Source organism: Choloepus didactylus, chromosome 7, assembly GCF_015220235.1.
Source record: "Choloepus didactylus isolate mChoDid1 chromosome 7, mChoDid1.pri, whole genome shotgun sequence".
In the NCBI taxonomy this organism is placed as follows: Eukaryota; Metazoa; Chordata; class Mammalia; order Pilosa; family Megalonychidae; genus Choloepus; species Choloepus didactylus.
The window spans coordinates 93,435,024-93,458,251 of NC_051313.1; the positions used below are offsets into that span (position 1 = coordinate 93,435,024).

General features: G+C 36.8%; 1 protein-coding gene across 6 annotated transcripts in view; it reads right to left on the reverse strand.

The window, feature by feature from the left end:
* PRIM2 (DNA primase subunit 2) overlaps window positions 1–23,228 on the reverse strand; it is an 804,531-nt gene that overhangs the window by 442,742 nt on the left and 338,561 nt on the right. For all 6 annotated transcript variants that reach the window (XR_005217813.1, XM_037842555.1, XM_037842554.1 and 3 more), the window contains exon 13: window positions 1,253–1,321. Coding sequence is in view for 5 of the 6 variants with exons in the window: in XM_037842555.1 (XP_037698483.1) it covers window positions 1,253–1,321 (69 nt within the window). In the remaining variant the exon portion in view is untranslated. The remainder of the gene's footprint in view (window positions 1–1,252; window positions 1,322–23,228) is intronic.

Here is a 23,228-nt window from a genome sequence, read left to right on the forward strand (position 1 = left end):
CCAAGTTCCACAGGTTACTCAGATTCTCTAAGCTTTATTCATAAACAGGGATAATAGTACCTAGCTGTGGTGCTGTAGTGCAGACTGGAAACTAATGCATTATGGATTCTGTAGATATTGGTTGCTATTATCATTATTTTCATTATCATTGGTATTATTATAGAATATATTCTTTCTATGAAACATCTTATCAAACAAGATATTCTGCAATTACATAACTAGAATTGAAAAATCATTTCATGAAAGCAAAACAGAAAACACATAAAAGAAACTTTAAAAATTAATATGGCATAGTAGTTAACGAGTACAATAAATGCAACATCTTTGGGTGTGTGTGAGAGACATGGATCCCTCTGAAACCAGATAAATACCATGGGCCCCAGAAAAATGGACATATGCACTCACAGACAAAATGTTTTCAGAGGTGCATGGACATCCACACCCCATTCGTGGACATCTGTTCCAGGTTAAAAACTGATGCTCAGAATCAGAGTTGCAAACTGGGGGCACACAGATTGAATTTGACATGCAGATGTGTTCTATTGGCCTATACAGTACATTTCTTTAAATGTCAATGGGAATGTCTTTAACTGTGTACCACAATTTCTACCATCCTTTATGTTCTTAATATCAGTTAGTGCCACTCTTTCGGGTTTATGCCTGAGAGCAACATGAAGTGGCAATAACAAGGTAAAGAAACAGATATTCTGCAAGCAAGACGGCAAAAGCCTCTAGTTCTTCTGGGGCAGCTGAGGCAAAGGTTCTAGATCTAGTTCAGGAATCAGCAAACTAAGCCTCTTGGTGGCCCATCTGTTTTTGTAGAGTTCTATAGGAACACAAGCATGCCCACTCATTTACATTTTGTCTACGGCTGCTTTCAGACTACAAGGGCAGAGATGAACAGTTGTGACAGAGACCATGTGCCCACAAAGACTAAAACATTTGTTATCTAGCTCTTAGAAATGTTTGTTGGCCCCTGGACTAGTCCCTACATGTAGAGTGGTGAGTGGCAGCTGTAGTACATCTCATGATGTAGTTTCTCCTAGTTAATAATATTCCTGGTTCTGTAACATCCAACTTTGTTTCTCTGGTCTTTCTATAAATTTTATAAGCTACCTAATACCATCTAATAAACCCCTTTCTGCAGAAAATAGCTAGAGTGGTTTCTATTGTTACAACTGAGAACCCCACATGAAACAAAGAGTAACAAAAGAAAAAGAATGAGACTATAAAGTTAAAAAAATTCACTTACATTATGTATCATCTCGAAGTACTTCTGACAGGCTACATGGTAATGTGTCCCCTTAACTAAATCCAAAATCTAAAATGAATGAGGAACAAAGAAAAATTAGGAATTAATTTTTAAACCATTGTAGCTCAGAGTTGTTGGCCTTTTCATAATCCTCATTCCAGACAGGAAATGCATTAAATCATGTACCATGTACTTCTACAGCCTGGACACTGATAACTTTCAAATTAATCAGTAGCTTTTTAGGTCAGCATTAAACCACTGATGACAAGAAATAGCAAGTGATCCTTCTGACAGACCAAATGTTAATTTCAATAACCTTACCTCAGCAACAAGGTGAAAATAGATCCCAATATTACAACTTTGACAGTTATTGTCAGAACATCATATTGCGACACCTATTCCAAAACTGCAGATATAAATCTAATAATCTAAGTAGTCGATACATGAAGCAAACAAGTATACCATTTTTAAATTTCCACATTACCAGTTTACACAGATACAGCATAAAATATTGCTATGTGCCCATCAGGAAAATTTAATGTAAACCCTTTAGACAAGTATCTGTGGAGAGGGAATGCTTTACCGTCAATCACATTTATCCTTTTTAAAAATAAAGTTATTTCTAGTAAAGCTCAGCAGAATATGAGAGTAAATAGCCTATTCTGAACACCTATTAGGAACGTCATCCTATCTTTTGTAAATACAATTTGCTTTCCAATTCTACATCGTGTAATCTCTTCAGAGAGGTGCAAACTCCCATTCTTATCAGCAGAGTGCAATACCAGTTGAAATTTGTGAAGTTTCATTGCTTCTCACACCCCCAATAAATAAAATGTATATTCAGCCTGTTTATCAAATATAGTAAAATGCTGGAATTAAGAGAACCTCAAAGGAAGGCAAACATAATTCTGGGGAAATGTTAATTCCTGTGACAAACAGAAATGTAAATAGAGTCTCAAATTCCTGCTATCCTGATTATTCAATATAGCTTTACACGTTTTGACAAATCTACAAATAAATTACAGTTGCAGAACGGGCATGATAAAATACTGAGAATAGGCTTAAGAGAATTATTTCTCTCTGATTGCCTTATAGATTAAATTTCTGGTTTTCATGACACCTTTTGCTAAATCCTATATGAACAACCCGCATAAATGCCAGCCAGTCACAGCACCCAACATTTGACCTGTCCAATTTTCCTGAATTATTAGAGCAAAAAAAAAAAAAAGAAAAAAAAAACACAACAATTTAAAATGAATGACTATAAATTCAAAAAGGTGAAGAAAATCACCAAGTTTTCCAAATAATTTTAATGTGGAGCTCAGTCTCTGAGGCTTTTACAAACAGATATTCAAACTGTGTTGAGATGAACTTGCAAATGATAACTGGTAAATATCAATGACAACAATACAATAATTATTATTGTTAATTCTAATCTGTGAATAAGAATTTTGGAGAAGAGTCCAAACATAAACTTAAGCTTAAAATGATGCCACAAATTATCCAAAGAGAAAATAAACTCAGAATTAGACAAACATGCTCAACTGTGGTATAAAATCAGGTTGTTTTATGTAAAAGCAACGCAATGAGTCCATCATCTCATTCTATGTATATAAATTTCTTGTTCTATGAATATATAATAGAAGTAATACATTTAAATACCTTCCTTATAACATTATATACACACAATCTGTTTGTGAAACATGCCATAAAGAAATACTTAAAAGAAACATTAAATACTTAGAAGGTGATATACATATTTATAAAGAAGTTTTTAAGGAAAATCCACCCACAAGTCACAGAATGTGAGAAAAGCAGATTTATGTGTTTTGCAATTTTAGGTTTGGTCAAAAATAAATAAATTTAGATTAAACACAGAACAATGCCCCCCACCCCTTCTCTCCACTATTAGAAAGGGCTCTTCCATGATAAAAACCATTTATTTTACCTTCTACTCCTTGCTTTATCTTTTTAGGAAGAATTTTTATTTGAAATTTGCTTGAATGTCCATAAATAAATTATTCAACCCTCTATCCTTAAACAACTCTACCAGTCATGTCACAACATATTTAAGGTGAATGAAAGTTTCTGCACATGGTTCATGTAAAGGTGTGAAGAGAAAAGAAGGCAATAGAGTGTTTTTCACTGGTTAGGACAGCAATCCAAGGAAAGGAAGCCAAGTTTAGGCCTAAGTGTCAAGGGGAGGAAGAAGGAAAGGAGAAGGGCCTATCAAATAATGGATACACAGAAAACAACATTTGAGTTAAAAGGAGAAATCCAAGAAAAAGACTGGTTTGAAGAGATAAGATATTATTGGGAGGTATTATTTTCTTCATTTCAGAGATGAAGAAATACATCCTCTTAAAACTGGGATGTCTGTCTGTCTAGAAAGGGCCATTGAGAAAGAATTAAAAAATCACATGCAGGGGAGTTTCTGGGCAAGATGGCAGAGTGTGAGTTCCCAATTCAGTTCGTCCTCCAGGGCAGCTAGTAAACAGCCAGGAATTGTCTGAAACAACTGTTCAGGGGTCTGGAGACCAGAACACTGTACACCATCCAGGGAAGAGTGAAAGGAAGAGACTGACAACCTGTGGTCAAGAGCTGTGAGGAAAATCCTCAATGCTGCAGAAGCTGGTACCATCCCCCATTCTCACAGCAAGCCACCCCAGGATCCAGTCCCTGACTGGAAATAAAAGTCTTTTTCCCCAAGAATTAGGGAGAGGGGGCATGACCAAGCACTGATTCCAGCTTTTGATTAGTGAATTTGGAACACTGTGTCTAGGCTGTGAGAGCAGTTACAGTTTCAATAAGCCCAGAACAAAAAGCAGCCTGTTTCAACACTGCCTTCAGACAGGGGCGGAAGCAGGGGTGATTTAGAAACACAGTTCTTCTTGGGGCCCCAGGGAACAGTTGGCTGAAGGGAGGCTCTTCCCCAAAATGGGGGTGGGGTGAGGGGTGGCTGAACACTGATCCCGGCTTTTGATTATGATTAGCAAATTCAGAAATCTGTGTCTCTGAGGGCAGATACAGTTTCAATTGCCCAGGACAAGAAGAAGCCAGAAGCCTCTGTTTCAAACCCATCCCTGACAAGGGTGGAAATTGGGGGCAATTTAAAGTCATGATGCCTTCTTAGGGCTAAGGGGAAGAGTTTGCTTAAAGGCAGCTCTTCCCTAAGAAAAGGAGGGACATGGCCTAGCACTGTTCCTGGCTTTGATTAGCAAATTCATATTGCTGGGTTGCAGCTCTTTGATAGGGTTTCAACCTGCCTTGGACAAAAGTGGCTGGCAGCCTCTGTTTCAACCCTGCCCCCAACAGGGACAGGGTGAGTTGGGACTTAAAGGCACAATTTAGACTTAAATAAACATCTTAGGACTGTGGAGAACAGTTTGCTAAAGAGCCGCATCTGATGGGCAGGCCAGGAAAGCACAGATTTGGAGAGCTATCAAAGACAAGTTTGGCATCTTTCGCGGTCTCCCCCGGGGCACTCAGGATCTGAAGTACACCCTTTGTGGGTCCCCGGTCCTGTTTTGACTGAGAAATGCTGACTTGGGAAAATCTTCTCCAGGGTGACCCTCCTTCCAGAATTTGCCCTCCAGGAAACAGAGACAATGAAAGGAGTGTTGAAAAACTATAGAGGCAAATTGAAAACAAATAGAACACAGGGTGACATCATCAACATGATGATGTAAACAGCTGCTGAAAACTTCTCCCCAGATATTCAGCAAAAAAGGAAGATGACCTTGACTTGTTCAGAACTCTGGAGGAGGGTATGGATGGCAGAAGGAGCCTACAGATGCTGAATTGAAGAAGAGAGACAAAAGTTAGTAAAACTCCATTCTGGGCTGATGGATCCTCTACACTCCCCCCCACTCATTCTCCTGCAGCAAGGAAGGAACACAGAACTAGCAGTTAGGATTCCTCACCTCCCACCAGGGACACAGACTAAAAAATTGCTCACAGCAGTGAGAAAGACCCCCATCTTTTGTAGATCAGGGGCACAGGGGAGGATATTTCAAGGCCCAGATCATGAAGGACTAAGAATCTGAGAAAACATGGGCAGAGGCCATTTCTAGCCATGAGTCTGAAAGCCCTTCCCCCACCCTTGAGGAACACAGTAGCCGGCAGCCTGATACTTGGCCTGGGGGATGGCTGAAAACTGTGGCAGCTTGGGGAGTCCTCTACCACAGAGGGAGTGGGGGACACAGCCCCACACTGAGTCAGACTTTACCCAGCAAAGTGAGGGTGCAGGAAACCCACAGCTTCAGCCCTACCCAGTCAGACAGGCACCAAGAGGTAATTCAGCACCACCTAATCAGACTTAGCCAGGCTCCAAGAAATAACTGAGCCCCACCCAGCCAGACTCAGCTAGGCTCTAAGAAGTAATTTATTCCCACTCAGCCAGACACAGCCAGGTTAAAACAGGAAATTCAGCCCCATCCAGCCAGATGCAGCTGAGCTCCAAGAGGTAATTCAGCCTCACCTGGTCAGAGACAGCCTGGGATCCATAAGGTAAACACCTTCTGAGGACAATTAAGTAACCAAAAAGTGCCATCTGCTGGGCAGACTGGAGAGTGCAAGGGACTTTTAGGAATTCTCAGAACCTCTATAGACCTTATCCCAGGACCAGTGGAACTGGTCCACACCCATGCCCTGAAAATTGGCCCTGTTTAAGTTGAGAAATACAGATGGCCCAACAGTTTAAGCACTGCTCTAAAACAAACTCAGGGCTTACTGGCTGGTGAAAAACAGAACACAATGAGCAAGAAGATTTGTTTCACCCCACAGAGAGAATTTTTTGTGGTGCCCAGTGCCTAACTCCCTCCCCCAGCGGCACGGCTGCTGTGGGTGCCTTGTTACAAGGTGATACTAAGGGGCAGAGCTAATCTGACAACTGGCTGGCGAGAGAGACATACAGGCAGTGCGAGAACAAGAATAATGAGAGATAAAAAATTTGATCAGTTAAACAGAAGTTATTTTAGAGGTCTAGAATAAGTTTATCTGAATGATGAGAACAAACAGAGAACTAAGAAAACCAACAAGAAAACCCAAAGTAAGAGTGAAAATGACATCGAGAAGAAACTAACCAAGGAAACCAATGCCTAGACACCAACAAAAAATTACGAGTCACACTAGGAAAAATGAAGATATGGACCAGTCAAAGGAACAAAGTAAAACTTCACAGGAGATACAGTTGAAACAATAAATTAAAGATGTTCAAAAAAACATGCTAAATCAATTTAAAAAATCAAATAAATGAGCTGAGGGAAGACATGGCAAAAGAGACGAAGGATATAAAGAAGACATTGGGCGAACATAAGGAAGAACTTGAAAGTGTGAAATAGCAGAATTATGGGAAAGAAAGGCACAATAGAAGAGATGAAAAACACAATGGAGACTTAAAACACCAGATTTGAAGAGGCAGAAGAAAGGATTAGTGAACTAGAGGACAAGACATCTGAAATCCTACACAAAGGAAACAGACAGGGAGAAGAATGGAAAAATATGAACAAGTTCTCAGTAAACTGGATGACAGCTAGAAGCACATGAATATATGGGTAATGGGTGTCCCAAAAGGAGAAGAGAAGGTAAAAGGGGAAGAAACAATAATGGAGGAAATAATCACTGAAAATTTCCCATCTCTTATGAAATAAATAAAATTACAGATCCAGAAAGCAAAGAATAGACCCAAATAGACCTATTACAAGACACTTACTAATCAGACTGTCAAATGTCAAATATAAAGAGAGAATTCTGAAATCAGCAAGAGAAAAGCATCCATCACATACAATGGAAGCTCGATAAGACTATGTGTGGATCTCTTGGCAGAAACCATGGAGGCAAGAAGGCAATGGTATGATATATTTAGGATACTGAAAGATAAAAACTGCCAACGAAGAATTCAATATCCAACAAAACTGTCCTTCAAAAATCAGGGCGAATTTAAAATATTTTCAGACAAAGAGACACTGAGAAAGATTGTGAACAAGGGACCTCCTTTACAAGAATTACTAAAGGGAGTGCCACAGGCTGCTAGGAAAAGACAGGAGAGAGAGGTTTGGAGAAGAGTGTAGAATTCAAGACTATCAAGAAGGGTAAAGGAAAGACAGAAAAAAAAATGTGACATAAAATCCAAAAGACAAAATGGTAGAAGAAAGTACTGCCCTTATAGTAATAACATTAAATGTTAATGGATTAAACTCCCCAGTAAAAAGACAAAGACTGGCAAAATGGATTAAAAAATAGGACCCAACTATATGCTGTCTACAAGAGACTCACCTTAGACACAAGGACAAAAATAGAGTAAAAGTGAAAGGCTGGAAAAAGATATTTCATGCAAACAACAAACAGAAAACAGTGGGGGTAGCTACACTAAAATCACACAAATTGGACTTCAAATGTAAAATAATTAAAAGAGACAAAGAAGGGCATTATATATTAATAAAAGGGACAATTCATCAAGAAGTGACAATCATAAATATTTATGCATCGAGCCAGAGCACCCCAAAATACATGAGGTACACACTGATAACATTAAAGGGCGAAGTAGACACCTGTACAATAATTGGAGATTCCAATACACCACTCTCATCAATGGATAGAACATCTAGATAGAAGATCAATAAGGAAACAGAGATGTTAAATAGTATGACAAATGAACTAGATTTAACAGACATTTATAGAACACTACACCCCACAACAGCAGGATACACATTTTTCTCACGTGCGCATGGAACATTCTCTAGGAGAGACCACATGTTGGGCAATAAAGCAAGTTTCAATAAATTTAGAAATATTGATATTATACAAAACACTTTCTCAGATCATAATGGAATGAAGTTGGAAATAACAGGCAGAAGGCCAGAACATCCACAAATATATAGAGGCTGAACAACACACTCTTAAACAACCAGTGGGTCAAGCAAGAAATTTCAAGAGAAATTAGTAAATATCTCGAGGCAAATGACAATGAAAACACAACATGCCAAAACTTATGGGATGCAGCAAAGGCAGTGCTGAAAAGGAAACTTATGCCCTAAATGCCTATATTAAAAAAGAAGAGCAAAAACTTGAGGAATTAGCTGCTCACCTGGAGGAACTAGAAAAAGAACAGCAAATTAACCCCAAAGCAAACAGAAGGAAAGAAATAACAAAGATTAGAGCAGATATAAACAAAATTGAGAACATGAAAACAACATAGAGAATCAACAAAACCAAAAGCTAGTTCTTTGAGAAAATCAGTAAAATTGATGGACCTTTAGCTAGGCTAACAACAACAACAACAACAACAAAAACAAAAAAAAAAAGAAAAACAAAAAGAGAGAGAGGTGGCAAATAAATAATATCAGAAATGGGAAAAGAGATATAACTACTGACCCCACAGAAATAAAGGAGATAATGACAGGTTATTATGAGCAACTACATGCTAACAAACTAGACAACACAGACTAAATGGACAACTTCCTAAAAAAGCATGAACAACAAACACTGACCCAAGAAGAAAAAGACAACATCAACAAACCAATCACAAGTAAAGAGATTTAATCAGTCATCAAAAAGCTCCCAAAAAGAGAAGTCCAGGACCAGATGGTTTCACAAGAATTCTACTACGCATTCAAGAAAGAATTAGTAACAATCCTGCTGAAACTCTTGAAAAAGATTGAAGAGCAGGGAAAGCTGCATAACTCATTTTATGAAGCCACCATCACTCTAATACCAAAACCAAAGATACTACAAGAAAAGAAAATTATAGAGCAATCTCTAATGAATATAGATGCAAAAATCCTCAACAAAATAACTGCAAATCAAATCCAGCAGCACATTAAAAGAATGATACACCATGACCAAGTGGAATTTATTTCACGTGTGCAAAGTTGGCTCAACACAAGAAAATCAATATAATACACAACATCAATAAATCAAAGTGGAAAAACAACATAATTACCTTGATTCATGCAGAAAAGGCATCTGACAAACTCAACATCCTTTCTTGATGAAAACACTCAAAAGGATATGAATAGAAGAGACCTTTCTCAATATGATAAAGGCAATATATGAAAAACTCACAGCTAACATCATACTCAAAGGGGAAAGACTAAAAGCTTTCCCAGTGAGATCAGGAACAAGACAAGGATGCCCACTGTCAACATTGTGCTGGAAGTTCTAGCTAGTAGTTCTAGCTAGAGCAATTAGGCAAGAAAAATAAATAAAAGGCATCTAAATTGGAGAAAAAGAAGTAAACTGTCACTGTTTGCAGATGACATGATCCTACATGTAGAAAATCCTAAAACATCTACAGAAAAAGTATTAGAACTAATAAATGAATACAGCAATAAGGCAGGGTACAAGATCAACATGCAAAAATCAGTAGTGTTTCTATACACTAGTAACGAGCAACAGGAGGAGGAAATCAAGAAAAATATTCCACTTACAACAGCAACCAAAAGAATCAAGTATTTAGGAATACACTTAACCAAGTCCACAAAAGACCTATACACAAGAAATTGCTAAAAGAAATCAAGGAGGAACTAAAAAAAAAATGGAAGAACATACTGTGTTCATGGATTGGAACACTAAATATAGATAAGATGCCAATTCTACATAAACTTATTTATACATTCAATGCAATACCAATAAAAACCCAAACAATTTACTTTGCAAAAATAGAAAAAACCAATAACCAAATTTATTTGGAAGGGCAAGGTGCCCCAAATACCAAAAGTATCTTGAGAAGAGGACTGAAGTGGGAGGTTTCTCACTACCTGACTTTGAAGCATATTACAAAGCTACAATGGTCAAAACAGCATGCTACTGGCATAAAGATAGATGTATCGACCAATGGAATAAAACTGAGTGTTCAGAAATAGATCTTCTCATCCATAGACAATTGATCTTTGATAAGGCAGTCAAGCCATTACAACTGGGACAGAGCAGCCTCTTCAATAAATGGTGTTTGGAGAACTGGATATCCACATCCAAAAGAATGAAAGAGGATTCCCATCCTACACCTTATACAAAAATTAACTCAAAATGGACCAAACACCAAAACATTAGAGGTAAAACCATAAAATTTTTAGAAGAAAATGTAGGGAAATATCTTAAAGATCCTGTGATAGGAAGTAGTTTCCTAGACCTGACACCCAAAGCATAAGCAATGAAAGAAGAAATAGATAAATGGGATCGCCTCAAAAATAAACACTTTTGTACATCAAAGAAATTTATCAGAAAAGTAAAAAGGAAGCCTATGCAATAGGAGACAATATTTGGAAACCACATATCAGATAAGGGTTTAGTATCCAGAATATATAAAGAGATCCTACAACTCAACAACAAAAAGACAAACAACCCAATCAAAAAATGGGCAAAAGACATGGAAAGACACTTTTCTGAAGAGGAAATACAAACGGCTCAAAAACAAATGAAAAGATGCTCAACTTCACTAGCTATTAGGGAAATGCAAATCAAAACTACGAGATATCATCTCACACCTACTAGAATAGTCATTATCCAAAAAACAAAAAATTATAAGTGCTGCAGAGGATGTGGAGAAAGAGGCACACTTATTCATTGGTATGGGAATGTAGAATGGTGCAGCCACTCTGGAAGACAGTGTGGCAGTTCCTCAGGAAGCTAAGTATAGATTTGCCATATGACCCAGCTATTCCATTACTAGGTATATACTCAGAGGAGCTGAAATCTAAGACACGAATGGACATTTGTAAACCAATGTTTACAGTGGCATTATTCACAATTGCCAAGAGATGGAAACAGCCCAAATGTCAATCAACGGATGAGTAGATAAATAAACTGTGGTATATACATACGATGGAGCATTTTGCAGCTGTAAGACTGAATAAAGTCACAGAGCATACACAGAGCATATAACAACATGGATGAACCTTGAGGATGTTATGTTGAGTGAAATTAGCCGAAAAGAAAAGGACAAATACTGTATAGTCTCGCTAATATGAACCAACATTAATGAGCAAGCTTTGAGAGTTAAAGGTGAGATCAGAGGATATCAGGGGGATACAAAGAGGGTAGAGATCAGGCATTTGGTGCTGAAGGAGTATAGAATGTTCAACAGGATTGATTGTATGATCCAGAAATGGATAGCATAATACTGTGTGATGGTAGCACAATATTGTAAGTACAATGAACAAACATGACTGTGAGTTAAAGCTGAAAGAGGAAGGCTAGGAACATGTCTAACAAGAAGGAAAGATAGAAGATAAAGACTGGGACTGAATAACTCAGGGAAATCTATAGTGGTCAATGATGGTGGTTAAATGTACAAATATAAAAATGTTTTTACATGTGGAAGAACAAATGAATGTCAGCTTTGCAAGGTGTTGAGAATGGGAGGGTACTGGGGAAAAATATAATCAAGGAAAATTACAGTACATAGTTAACAGTATCATTGTAATATGCTTTCATTAATTGTAACAAAGGCAATATACCAATGCTAAATGTCTATAAAAGGGAGATATAAGGGAGGAGTATGGGATTCTTGGTGGTGGTGGTGTTGCCTGATCTTTCAATTATATTTTATTTTATTTTTATTTTTTCTTTTATCCTTTTTATTATTCTCATTTCAATTTTGTTTTTGAGTAATGTGTTCAAGGGCTGTGTGGTGATGAATGCACAACTATATGATACTCTGACCAACTGATTATACACCTTGGATGATTGAATGGTATGTGAATATATCTCCATAAAATTGCAGCAGAAATAAATAGAGGGATACAAGTACTGGAGAAAATGTGGAGAGAGGGAGGTACCTATTCACTATTGCTGGGGAAGTAGAATGGTAAAGCCCATCTGGAGGGCAGCGTGGTGGTTCCACAAGAAGCTAAGTATGGGGTTGTCATAAGATCCTGCAACCTCATTATTAGATATACACTTGAAAGAACTGAGAGCAGGGATATGAATGGACATTTGCCCATTGATGTTTATGGAGGCATTATCCACAATTTGCAATGGATGGAGGTGGCTTAAGGGTACACTGACTGATGAACAGAATGGTAAACTGTGGTGTATGCATACAATAGACTACTGAGTGGCTGCAAGAAGGTATGAAGTTGTGAGGCATGCAACCAAGTGGATGGAGCTTAAGGACAACATTTTGAGTGAAATACACCAGAAACGAAAAGACAAACATTATGAAGCCTCATTAATATGGACTAACTATAATGTGCAAACTCTGAGTATGGAATCTTAGAGCACAGGTTATCAGGAGAAGGCTTATTGTAAAGGTCCCTAGACTGTAAGCTCTTACAGCAGTCACATCTATTCCTGAGTTGTAATGTTATGTCTAAATTGTGAGATGCTGAGCTCTTTGTGTATAACCTGGCCTGTCCCCAGAACTTTGAGTATCTCGGTGACACCTGAGGCTCAGAGCTAGAGTCTGGCAGCTATGAATGTCAGTATTATCCCATACAGCAACTGTTAAAAAAGCTGAAAAAGAGTTCAGAATTCAATCAGAGATATGAATGAAGCCAATCTGGTTAGGACTAAGGCAAGTCAGACTAAAAGGTAAAGGACAATATTGACTGTGTTTTAAAACTTCAAATTTTGTGTGAGACCAAATGAAGATATGTTTATTTGGTCAAAATCTATATCTTCTGTAGCTCACCAGATAATTTAACCTGTACAGTTAGTTTACTTAAACACCATAAACACATGGAACTTTGAAAAGGGAGTGATATCTAGTTGGTTTGTACAGGTTAGAGTGAAACCCCCATACATCCCAAAGTAATTAGGGCAGAGAATAAAAATGTATTTGCAAAGCCCCTCTGAGGGACTGGTAGAAAATACAAAAATATTAAGCATCCCCACCTGGGGAATTCCTGATATTCTCACAAGCACTGGGGACTACCAATTTAGAAGGCTGAGCCCTTAACCTTGAGGCTTGCCTTATGAAGTCTGTTACTGCAAAGGAGAGGCTAAGCCTATTTATAACTCCCAGGGATGAGCCAGGCTCTGACATCGTGGGATTAAGAATGCCTTTTTGACCAAAAGGGGGAAAAGAAATGAAACAAAATAAAGTTTCAGTGGCTAAGAGATTTCAAATGGAGTCATGAGGTCATTCTGGAGGTTAGTCTTATACAAGCCTCAGCCAAATACTGCAAATTGCCACAGTATGCCAAGTCCCAACCAACAGTATTCCTGAAAACCCTAAAGAATACCCTGGACTCTATCTAAGACTCTATAAGGTTTATATTTTCTTAGAACTTAAAGCTTCCAGATTGTTCCTACACCAGAAAAGTCCTGAAATCCAGAGGTACCAGTCTCTCCAAGAACATCAACCTGTTTCTCTCTACTCATAAGGTCAACATCCCTTTCCAGAATGAAGAAGTTAAAATGGTCATTGCTCAGATATCCCTGAAGACTGAGAGAATGATCAAATGAGAGGGAGGAGATGTAACTGAGAACTTAGGACTTAACAAATGATTATGACTACTGACTCATTATACAGATATTTCTTTTTAGTTTCTAGTATATTTGTATACTGAAATTGTTGAACTGTAATCCTGTAGCCTTGACCTTTGATAATGATTGTATAACTACATAGCTTTTGTCTTGTGACTGTGTGATTGTAAAACCCTTGTGACTGACACTCCCTTTATCCAATGTATGGGTAGATGAGTAATAAAATAATGACAAAAAAAAAAAAAAAAAACAATGCGGGGGAGGGACAGGATGTTGGGGTTTTCTTTTTTCTTTTCTTTTTTTTTTTTTTGAGTAATGAAAATGTTCTAAAATGGATTGTGGTAATGAATGTATAACTATATGGTCACACTGTGAGCCATTGATTATATACTTTGGATGGATTATATGGTATGTGAATATACTGCAATAAAATTGCATTTAAAAAATGGGCAAAAGACTTCAATAGACACTTTTCCAAAGAGGATATACAAACAGCTAAAAAGCACATGAAAAATGTGCAACATCATTAGCTATTAGGGAAATGGAAACCAGAACCACAATGAGATACCATTTCACACCTACTAAAATGGCCACTATTTTAAAAAAAAAGAAAACTACTAGTGTTAGAGAGGATGTAGAGAAATAGGAACATTCTTTCACTGCTAGTGGGAATGTCAAATGGTCCAGTCACTGTAAGATAGTTTGGCAGTTCCTCAGGCAGCTAAGTACAGAATGCCATACGATCCAGCAATCCCACTACTAGGTATATACCCAGAAGAACTGAAAGCAGGGATGTGAACAGACCTTTGCACACCAATGTTCACAGCAGCATTATTCACAATTGCTAAAAGATGGAAGCCATCCAAGTATCCATCAACTGATGAATGGATAAACAAAATGTGGTACATACATACATACCATGGAATATTATTCAGTTGTAAGAAGGAATAAAGTCCTGGTGCATGCGACAACATGGATGAACCTTGAGAACATTACGCTGAGTGAAATAAGACAGATACAAAAGGAAAAATATAGTATGATCTCACTTATATGACCTAATAATAATAGGCAAAGGTGTAGAGTTAAAACCTAGACTATAGGTTCCCAGGAGATAGAATAAGGGTAGACAATGGGGAACTGATATTTAATTTGTGCAGAATTTTTAATTTGATTGATTGAAAATGTTTAGAGCTGGATAGAGGTGATGGTAGCACATTATTTTGAGTGTAATTAACAGTGCTGAATTATGTGCGTGATTCTGGTTTAAAGGGGAAGCTTAGGGTCATGTAAAGAACACTAGAGGATAAAACTCAGAACCATATAACATAGTGAACCTTGTTGGGGATGATGACCAGGGTTAATAGCACAAATATAAGAGTGTTCTTTCATGAACTAGAACAAATGTATTACATTTGTCAGTATTACAAGGTGTTAACAATAGGGTGGTATATGGGAAAAAAAATGCAAACTATAGACTAAAATTAACAGTAATATTTTAAAATTCTTTCATTGGTTGTAACAAAGGCACTACACCAATGTCAAGTGTCAATAATGAGGGGGTATGAGGGCTATGGGGTTTTTCTTTTTGGAGTAATGAAAATGTTTTAAAATTGATCGTGGTGATGATATACAACTCTGTGAATACACTGAGAGCCATAGATTGTACATGTTGGATGGATTGTATGCTGTGTGAATACATCTCTATAAAACTGCTTTTAAAAAAAAGGGAAAAAATCATATGCAACTTAATGATCTTGTTTTCCTAAAGAACATAAAAAACACATGCTTTTAAAACGAAGACTAGAAAACATGAAGCATTACTCAAAAAACCCAAAAACTAATAAAAACATATGCTTTAATTTCACATTAAGATCTATATTACAGAGATAGAGGAAAAGGAAAAAAAAAGAAAGAAAGCGTAAGGAAGGGCATTCGCATTAAGGAGAATTACCACCATGCCTTCCAGTGCTTTGGCAAAACCTCAGATGAGAGGCCTTTTGGCCAAAAGTCTATGATTTCATATTGTTGGAGCATTTGATGCGTCCCTGGGGGTTGCAGCTCTCTACAAATTTTCTGTGGCTGAGCCAAGAAGAAGGCATATGCAGATTTCTACAGAAACTATGTGATTTTGAGGAGATGAGGAAGGCTGGTATCTTTCAGAGTGCAAAGTGATTTTGGAATGTAAAGAATTTCTTTGGATAGAGTTCTCTGGATGTTTATCACTAACCTATCTGTGCTCCTGAATTATGAAACTTGAATATCTGGGCTACGGAAAAATTTCCCTTGATAAATAAATAATTAACAAGTAAAAAAAAAAAAAAAAAAAGAAAAGAAAAGAAAGAGAAAGAGAGAGAGAGAGAGAGAAAGGTCCTGTGGACCAATGAAGTTTGGCTTTTCCTCTGAGCAAAACGGAGCTACTGTAGCACTCTAAGCACAGGGGAACTGATCAGCATTTTTCACACCCTGGGGATGATTTCAGCAGCTCAACAAACATATCAACAGGAAGTGGGATTCCAGTGTCCCTTTTGGGCAAGCATCCCATTTCTGTGAGTGATTCTTGTGGGGCTCCTGCCTGGGAAAGGCTACACCCTCATGTCTCACAGGGAGGGGAGGGCAAAGGCCACCCTTGCTCTGCCAGCAACTCTACCTCACAAACTCTCTTCAACCCCCCTTCAGAATTATAGTGCTTTGGGGATAGGTTAATATCAGGTGAGGTCCTGCCATCTCTGAGGAAACCTTCATGAATGTACCTAATATTTCTCTTTGGTACAAGTGTATTTACTTTCTATTTCTCTCCACTTTGGAATTTCAGCTGAATTCTACAGCAAGAAGCATCCCACTCAAATACAACCCATTGTTAGAAATGCACAATTTAAAATCACTTTCCTCATGAAGGGAGAGAGTAGGTTGAAAAAGTCACTCTTTTTCCTTGAAATCATAAAAGAATACCCTTGTTAGTTTACAGAGCTGAAGAACCAGCTGATTGGATATGATTTTTTTGGAGCTTTTTTTAGAACTTATTTTTATTAGAGAAGTTGTAGGTTTACAGAAAAATCATGCAGAAAATACAGAGTTCCCATATCTCCCTATTATTTAATCATTTAAGTTTTCCCTATTATTAATAATTTTAACAAAGGTAAAATTGTTAAAACTGATGAAACAATATATTATATACTATTAACTAAATTCCATAGTTTACATTAGGATTCACTGTTTGTGCTGTAGAGCCCTGTGGCATTTTTAAAATAATTTTATTCTAGTAACATATATATACACTTTAAATGTCCCCCCTTACCTACATTCAAATATAAATTCAGTGGTGTTCATTACGTTCACAATGCTGTCCTGCCATCACCTCCATACATTACCAAAGCTCTTCCTTTGCCCCAAACAGAAACTCCATACCAATTAAGTATTAGCTCCCTATTCCCTAACATCCTTCCAATGGTGACCCTCTGTTAACCTGTATTATTGTTTCTAACTGTGTGAATTTGCTTATTCTGATTACTTCATATCAGTGATATCATAAAATATTTGTCCTTTTGTGCCTGGCTTATTTCATTCAACACAATGTCTTCAAGGTTCATCCATGTTGTTGCATGTATCAGAATTTCATTCCTTTTTATGGCTGAATAATATTCCATTGCATGTATATGCCACATTTTGTTTATCCATTCATCTGTTGATGGATGCTTGGATTGTAAATAATGTCACTATTAACACTGGTGTGCAAATATCTGTTTGAGTCCCTGCTTTCAATTCTTTTGGACATATATGTACAAGTGTGATTTCCAGGTCATACGGTAACTCTATACTTAACTTTCTGAGAAACCACCAAACTGTTTTCCACAGTGGCTATACCATTTTACATTCTTAGCAACAATGAACAAATGTTCCTGTTTCTCCACAATCTGCTATGAAGAATATTCCTCAAATAACAGTTTAATTCTCAGTTGTTAATGCCAACCGTTTCAGACTAATGTACAAAATGTCAAGTGTAACAATCCATTTATTGTTCTAATCTAGCTCATCAGTAATCAAAAGGATAAAAAAATTAAGGCTACTAACACATCAGACTACTATATTTTGGTAATTCACATTCTTGAACTTTTCTCCCTCTATGTTTAATTATTCTCTATCAGCTGTCTAAAGTCTACCAAGAATATTAGATCTGCTTTTTGCAACAATGCAGTCTGTAATCTTCAGAAGTAAAAGTTAGTTCATCATATTTGTATTTGTTACATTTGGTGAAGGCATTAATTATACTTCATTTACTCTTTTATCTTCAAAGCAAATTACTGTTTTGGTTTGTTCTTTAAGAGAATTCTAATAAAGTTGCAGTTGAGGAACAAAGCAAATAAGAATATTTTTCTAATTCAGTCAGCTCATAGCTAGTTGATGAACATACATGATACAAAATACTGGTGAGAAATAGCTGATGAACATACATGATATAAAATACTGATGAGAAATGTTTATATATATATATATATGTATATATATATGTATGTCTTATAACCAACTTGCAATGCTCTCCAATATTCCCTGCCATCTGCAACATCCTGTCTGCCTTTTGCTTCAGTGCCTGCCAGTGAGGTTCAGATGATTGTCTGGCAGCAGAATGGAGCCACCTGCCCGTCATTGGCTTTGGTGAGAAGAGTGCTGTACAGCTAGGTATGCTGCAGTCATCAATTAGGCATGTGATTAATGTGTCTATAATTCAAGGTCATATTCCATCTTAAGTGGCATCAACAAGCTTGTTTCTTCCTAAAAAGCTTAACCTTGCAAAACTAGACCACACTGATGTTTTTTCTCCCTACTTCTAACCTTCCTTTATTTCAAAGGTGAAAGAAAATGTGGTAGAGATGCAGAGTCTGGAACACTTTTGAACATACTGCTTTGCTCCCATTTCTCCCACACTCAGCGTAACTTTGCCTGCCATTGCCTTACAATTCTGCTGTGACCTTCATTTATTAGCAGATCATGGTTAGAATCCCTCTTTTGAAAATGCACTTTTGTACCTTTAAAATATTATATATCAAGACTACTCTTTATTGGCTATAATCATAGTTAACTGAATAAGTTGATTATACCTCCAAATGTCTTTAAAACTTGCCTTTTCCTCTCCATTGTTCTGGACCTCATCATTCTCTTTTTTCACTGAAAAGCTTCTTGATTTATCCTTTCCTCTCTCAGGACAGTTTCCCCACTGCCAGCAGAAAAACTTCTCTAAAACTCAAACCTAATCCTGGCGTTGCCTCTGCTTGCTGGCTCGCAGCCGTGATGGGGCACATACCCTTCACCATAGTTCAAAGGTTTTCCCTCAGGCTCCATTCCCCTCTCTGGGCTCCTCTCCTGCCCCACCTTACACTCTTGTCCAGCTTCTTTCATAGTGTGTAAATCTGGTTTCTAAACCACAAAATCCTAGTGATTCATGGAGTTCTCTCATCTAATATATTAATAGTTTGATTTGGTTTAATCCAGAGTTATCTAAATTTCTTTATGGCAGGACTTCTTAAGGTGGTGTTTCTCAAATTAATTTGTCCCCAGAACCTGTTTTCATAGCTCTCTCAGGACTAGGTTTCCTCAGACACACCCTGACAACCTTATCTAAATTAACATACTCCACTCCCTCAAGTCTCAATCTATTCCCTTATCCTGTTATAGTTTTCTTTCACCACTCTTATTTGTTTATTGTCTGCATCACACCTGGAATGTCAGCTCCACGAAGAAAGGAACTTGTTTGGTTTTATTCATCAATATATTCTCAGTGCCTTGAAAACTGACCAGAATATAGTAGTCACTCAATTATTATTTGCTGATGTTGAATGAATGCAGTCCCTTTTACTTGATATGCCTCAGTTCCCTCCATTGGAAAAACTCCCACTCAATTTTCAAACTCAATTCAAATGTCATTTCCTACATTAAGCATTCCTTTATGTAACAGCTCTTCTACCTCAACAGACAAGCTTTCCCCCTGATTTGACAACTAGCATTTTGAATATATTTTTATTAGGGTGCCTGTGGTAGACTGAGTTATCTAGCCCAGAAAAAACAATTTCTTAATCTTAATCCATATTCTTGTGGATGTGAACCCATTATAAATAGGATCTCTTGAAGATGTTCTTTTAGTGTGGCCAAACTGTATTCGGGTGGGACTTAATATGGACTGTTGGGGGTTTTATAAAAAGAAAGCCACAGGGAGCAGCTAGACGCAGGAAGTCATCAGGAAACAGGAAGAGAAAGGAGAGGACATTGACATGTGACAACAGGAAGCAGAGACGCAAGCAAAGGAACCCCAAGGATGGTGTAATCCTGTACCAGAATGCTACCAACAAAGGGAGGAAGCATGTTTTCCTAGCCTCTGAAATCATAAGACAATAAATTCCTATTGTTTAAGCCAACCCATCATGTGGTATTTGTGATACAAGGTCAGGCAAACCAAGACAGTACTTATCATACTTTATTACAGTTAATTATGCCTTTTGACCCCACTAGACTGAATGCTCTAAAACACAGTTTCTTATTCATCTTTCTATTTCCAGATTTGAACATACTGAAAACTCAGCTACATGTCAAGTACTCAATAAATGCTTATTGAGCAATAAGATGAATATCTTTCCTTGCCAAAGCAACTTAATTCTGTTTGAATCAGTCTTACAGCACTTTTGCTAGAACCTTTGCAATTAGCTGCTTTTCATTTCTTTTTCGTAGCACTACAGAAAAAGATTAATATAATTTAGTTCTTCCACAAGCATAAAAGTGCTTGAGAGGTTTTTCTAGTCATATCTGAGGACACTTTGGAGAAGAGAATAAAAATTCTCTTCCAAATTTATTTGAATGCAAATGTAGAAATCTGCTATTACTATTACAGTCCTGTATATACATGCAAACATAGTAATTAATATAGGTAAGCACAGAGCAGCCTCTGCTAACACCTTTCAGATGAACTTTGACTATCAACTGATTGAGTAAGTCCTTTAATCATACACTCCATTCATTCAGCCAGTATTTACTAAGCTCTTACAATGAACCAGGCACTATGTTAGGGATTGTGCTTATAGAGACAAAAGATACCTTCTGTACCCTCAAAGAGGATATGACAGCAGTCACAGTCCAGAGGGGAGGACAAACAAGAAAATAAACAGTATGTCCTCTATTTAATGCTCTAATACAGGAAAACATTTAGAGATAGAAATTTTGTCTAGGAAGAAATAACTTGTAAATTGATAGTAGATGCTGCCAAGAAATCAGAAACAGCATAAAGCCGAGCAAACTAAATCTGAAACAGTTAGTTTATGAAGTAAGGTTGGTTACTTAATTTTCTGGGTACTTCAAGTTTCTGTTAAACTTGAAGTTAAAACTTGAAGTTTATGAAGTAAGGTTGGTTACTTAATTTTCTGGGTACTTCAAGTTTCTGTTAAACTTGAAGTTAAAACTTGAAGTTTTAACAACAACAAAAGGGCCCTAAGTGAACACTCTAAAAAATTAATCATGAAATAAAACTAAGACAGAAGAATAGTAGTTTTATGCCTACAGGTAGACAGGATGGATTTTAGTTATAAGAATTCTATAATAGTGTCAGTATCATATGCCACCTAATGAAATTTCTCTAGGAGCAGTAGCAATTACTTATGTAATATATAAATACTAAAATAATTAAATAATGATGCATATCTGTAAATAGAGTGCCAAATTTTCTTTTAAGAAAGAGTAAGTTTTCCATTTTAGTGTCATTTCAATGATAGTAACCTGTAATTAGTAGGTTTGGCTAATCACGGCATATTTTACTTGACTTTCAAACTGATTTTTCTTTGAACCACCTTGAACACCTTTACACCATTAAACAATTAATCTTCAAATGACCACTTATCTTCGGCCTATAAAAAAAGAAGTTGATACAAAGAAGCTAAGTTAGATGTTTAGTGATTTTTGTGATAAAGCCAAAAATACAACCATGGCTTCCTGATACCAATTCAATGCTCTACTTCCTTTCTTTTACTTAAGGCAGATCTGACACTTATCAAGAACAATGTACTCGTTTTTTACTACAACACCAAGAAAAGCAAAGCTGAGTACATGAAAGTACTGTTCTCATGAATCAGAAGAGATGTTCTTGGATGATCTAGACAGAAGACTTGCTCTTAAAAGCAGTTAGTATTCATTAAGTAATGGACAGACTGAATACCATCTTCCATTGACAAGTACTTCTTACCTAAGAAAATCATAGGAGTTTTAGGTGGTCCCGATTTATATGTACAGTTAAATAACTAGCAATATTCCAAAGACTTCATGTATTATCTCATTTAATCTTCATAACAGACTTAAGAGATGAATCTTATACCCATTATGTACATAAGGAAACTGAGCCACATAGTAACTGTCACCACTGGAACTTGAATCCAGGAAGTCCGGTCTAGTGTCTATACTCTTAACAACTATGCTATACGGCCTCTATTATAGGAATAAAATCAGTACTTAAAATGTCACAGGGTTGTGGTGAGGAAAAATGAACTGATTTACAGTGTCTGGAATAGCGTAGGGGTAATAACTCATACAATTATCATAATAACCTATGTGATAGGTACCATCATACAAGCATAAAAAAGTATCATGGGAGCACAGAGAGAGTGACTGACTGGCTAAGGGAGTCCCAGAGGTATGACAGAACAGGTGACACTCGGATATTAAAGGAGATAGCTGCTGTAGACGGCAGGGAAGAAGTACTTCTGCAGGCAGAAGGAATTATACTTTTTAAGACAAGGAAGGATGAAAGGGCACAGAATGAAAGGGTGTAGTATGTTCAAAGGACAGTGAGAAGTTCAAGAATGGCCAAAGCCTCGTAAGTTAATCTTTGCTAATATTTTGCATCTATGTTCATAAGGGATAGCAGACCGTAATTTTCTTTTTTGTAATCTCCTTATAAAATTAGTTGGTAAGTGTTCTCTCCTCTGTTTTCTCAAAGAGTTTGTGCAATACTGGTATTACTTCTTCATTAAATACCTGGTAGAATTTACCAGTGAAGTCATCTATGTCTGTAGTTTGCTTTGTGGAAACTTTTTCATTACAAATTTAATTTCTTTAATAAACGCAGGGCAGATTTTCTATTTCTTCTTTAGTAAGTTTTGTTAAATTGTGTTATAAATTGACTTGTCCATTTTATCCAAATTTATTGGCATAAAGCTATCATATTTCCCTATTTTTCTTTTAATGTGAGTAGGATCTATAGTGATGTCACCTTTTTCAGTCCTGATATTGGTGATTTGTATTTTCTCTTTTTTTCTTGATCAATTTTGCAAGAGGTTTATCAGTTTTATTAATATCTTCAAAGAATCTTTTAGTTTTATTTTTTTCTTTTCTAATGTTCATTTTCTATTTAATTGATTTCCATTCTTTTTTTATTATTTCCTTTCTTCCTCTTAATTTGCATTTTATTTGCTTGTTTCTAGCTTATTAAGGTGGAAACATAGATCACTGAGTTTACATCTATTTTCTTCTCTAATATAAGCATGTAAAGACATACATTTTCTTCTAAAGATTGTGTTAG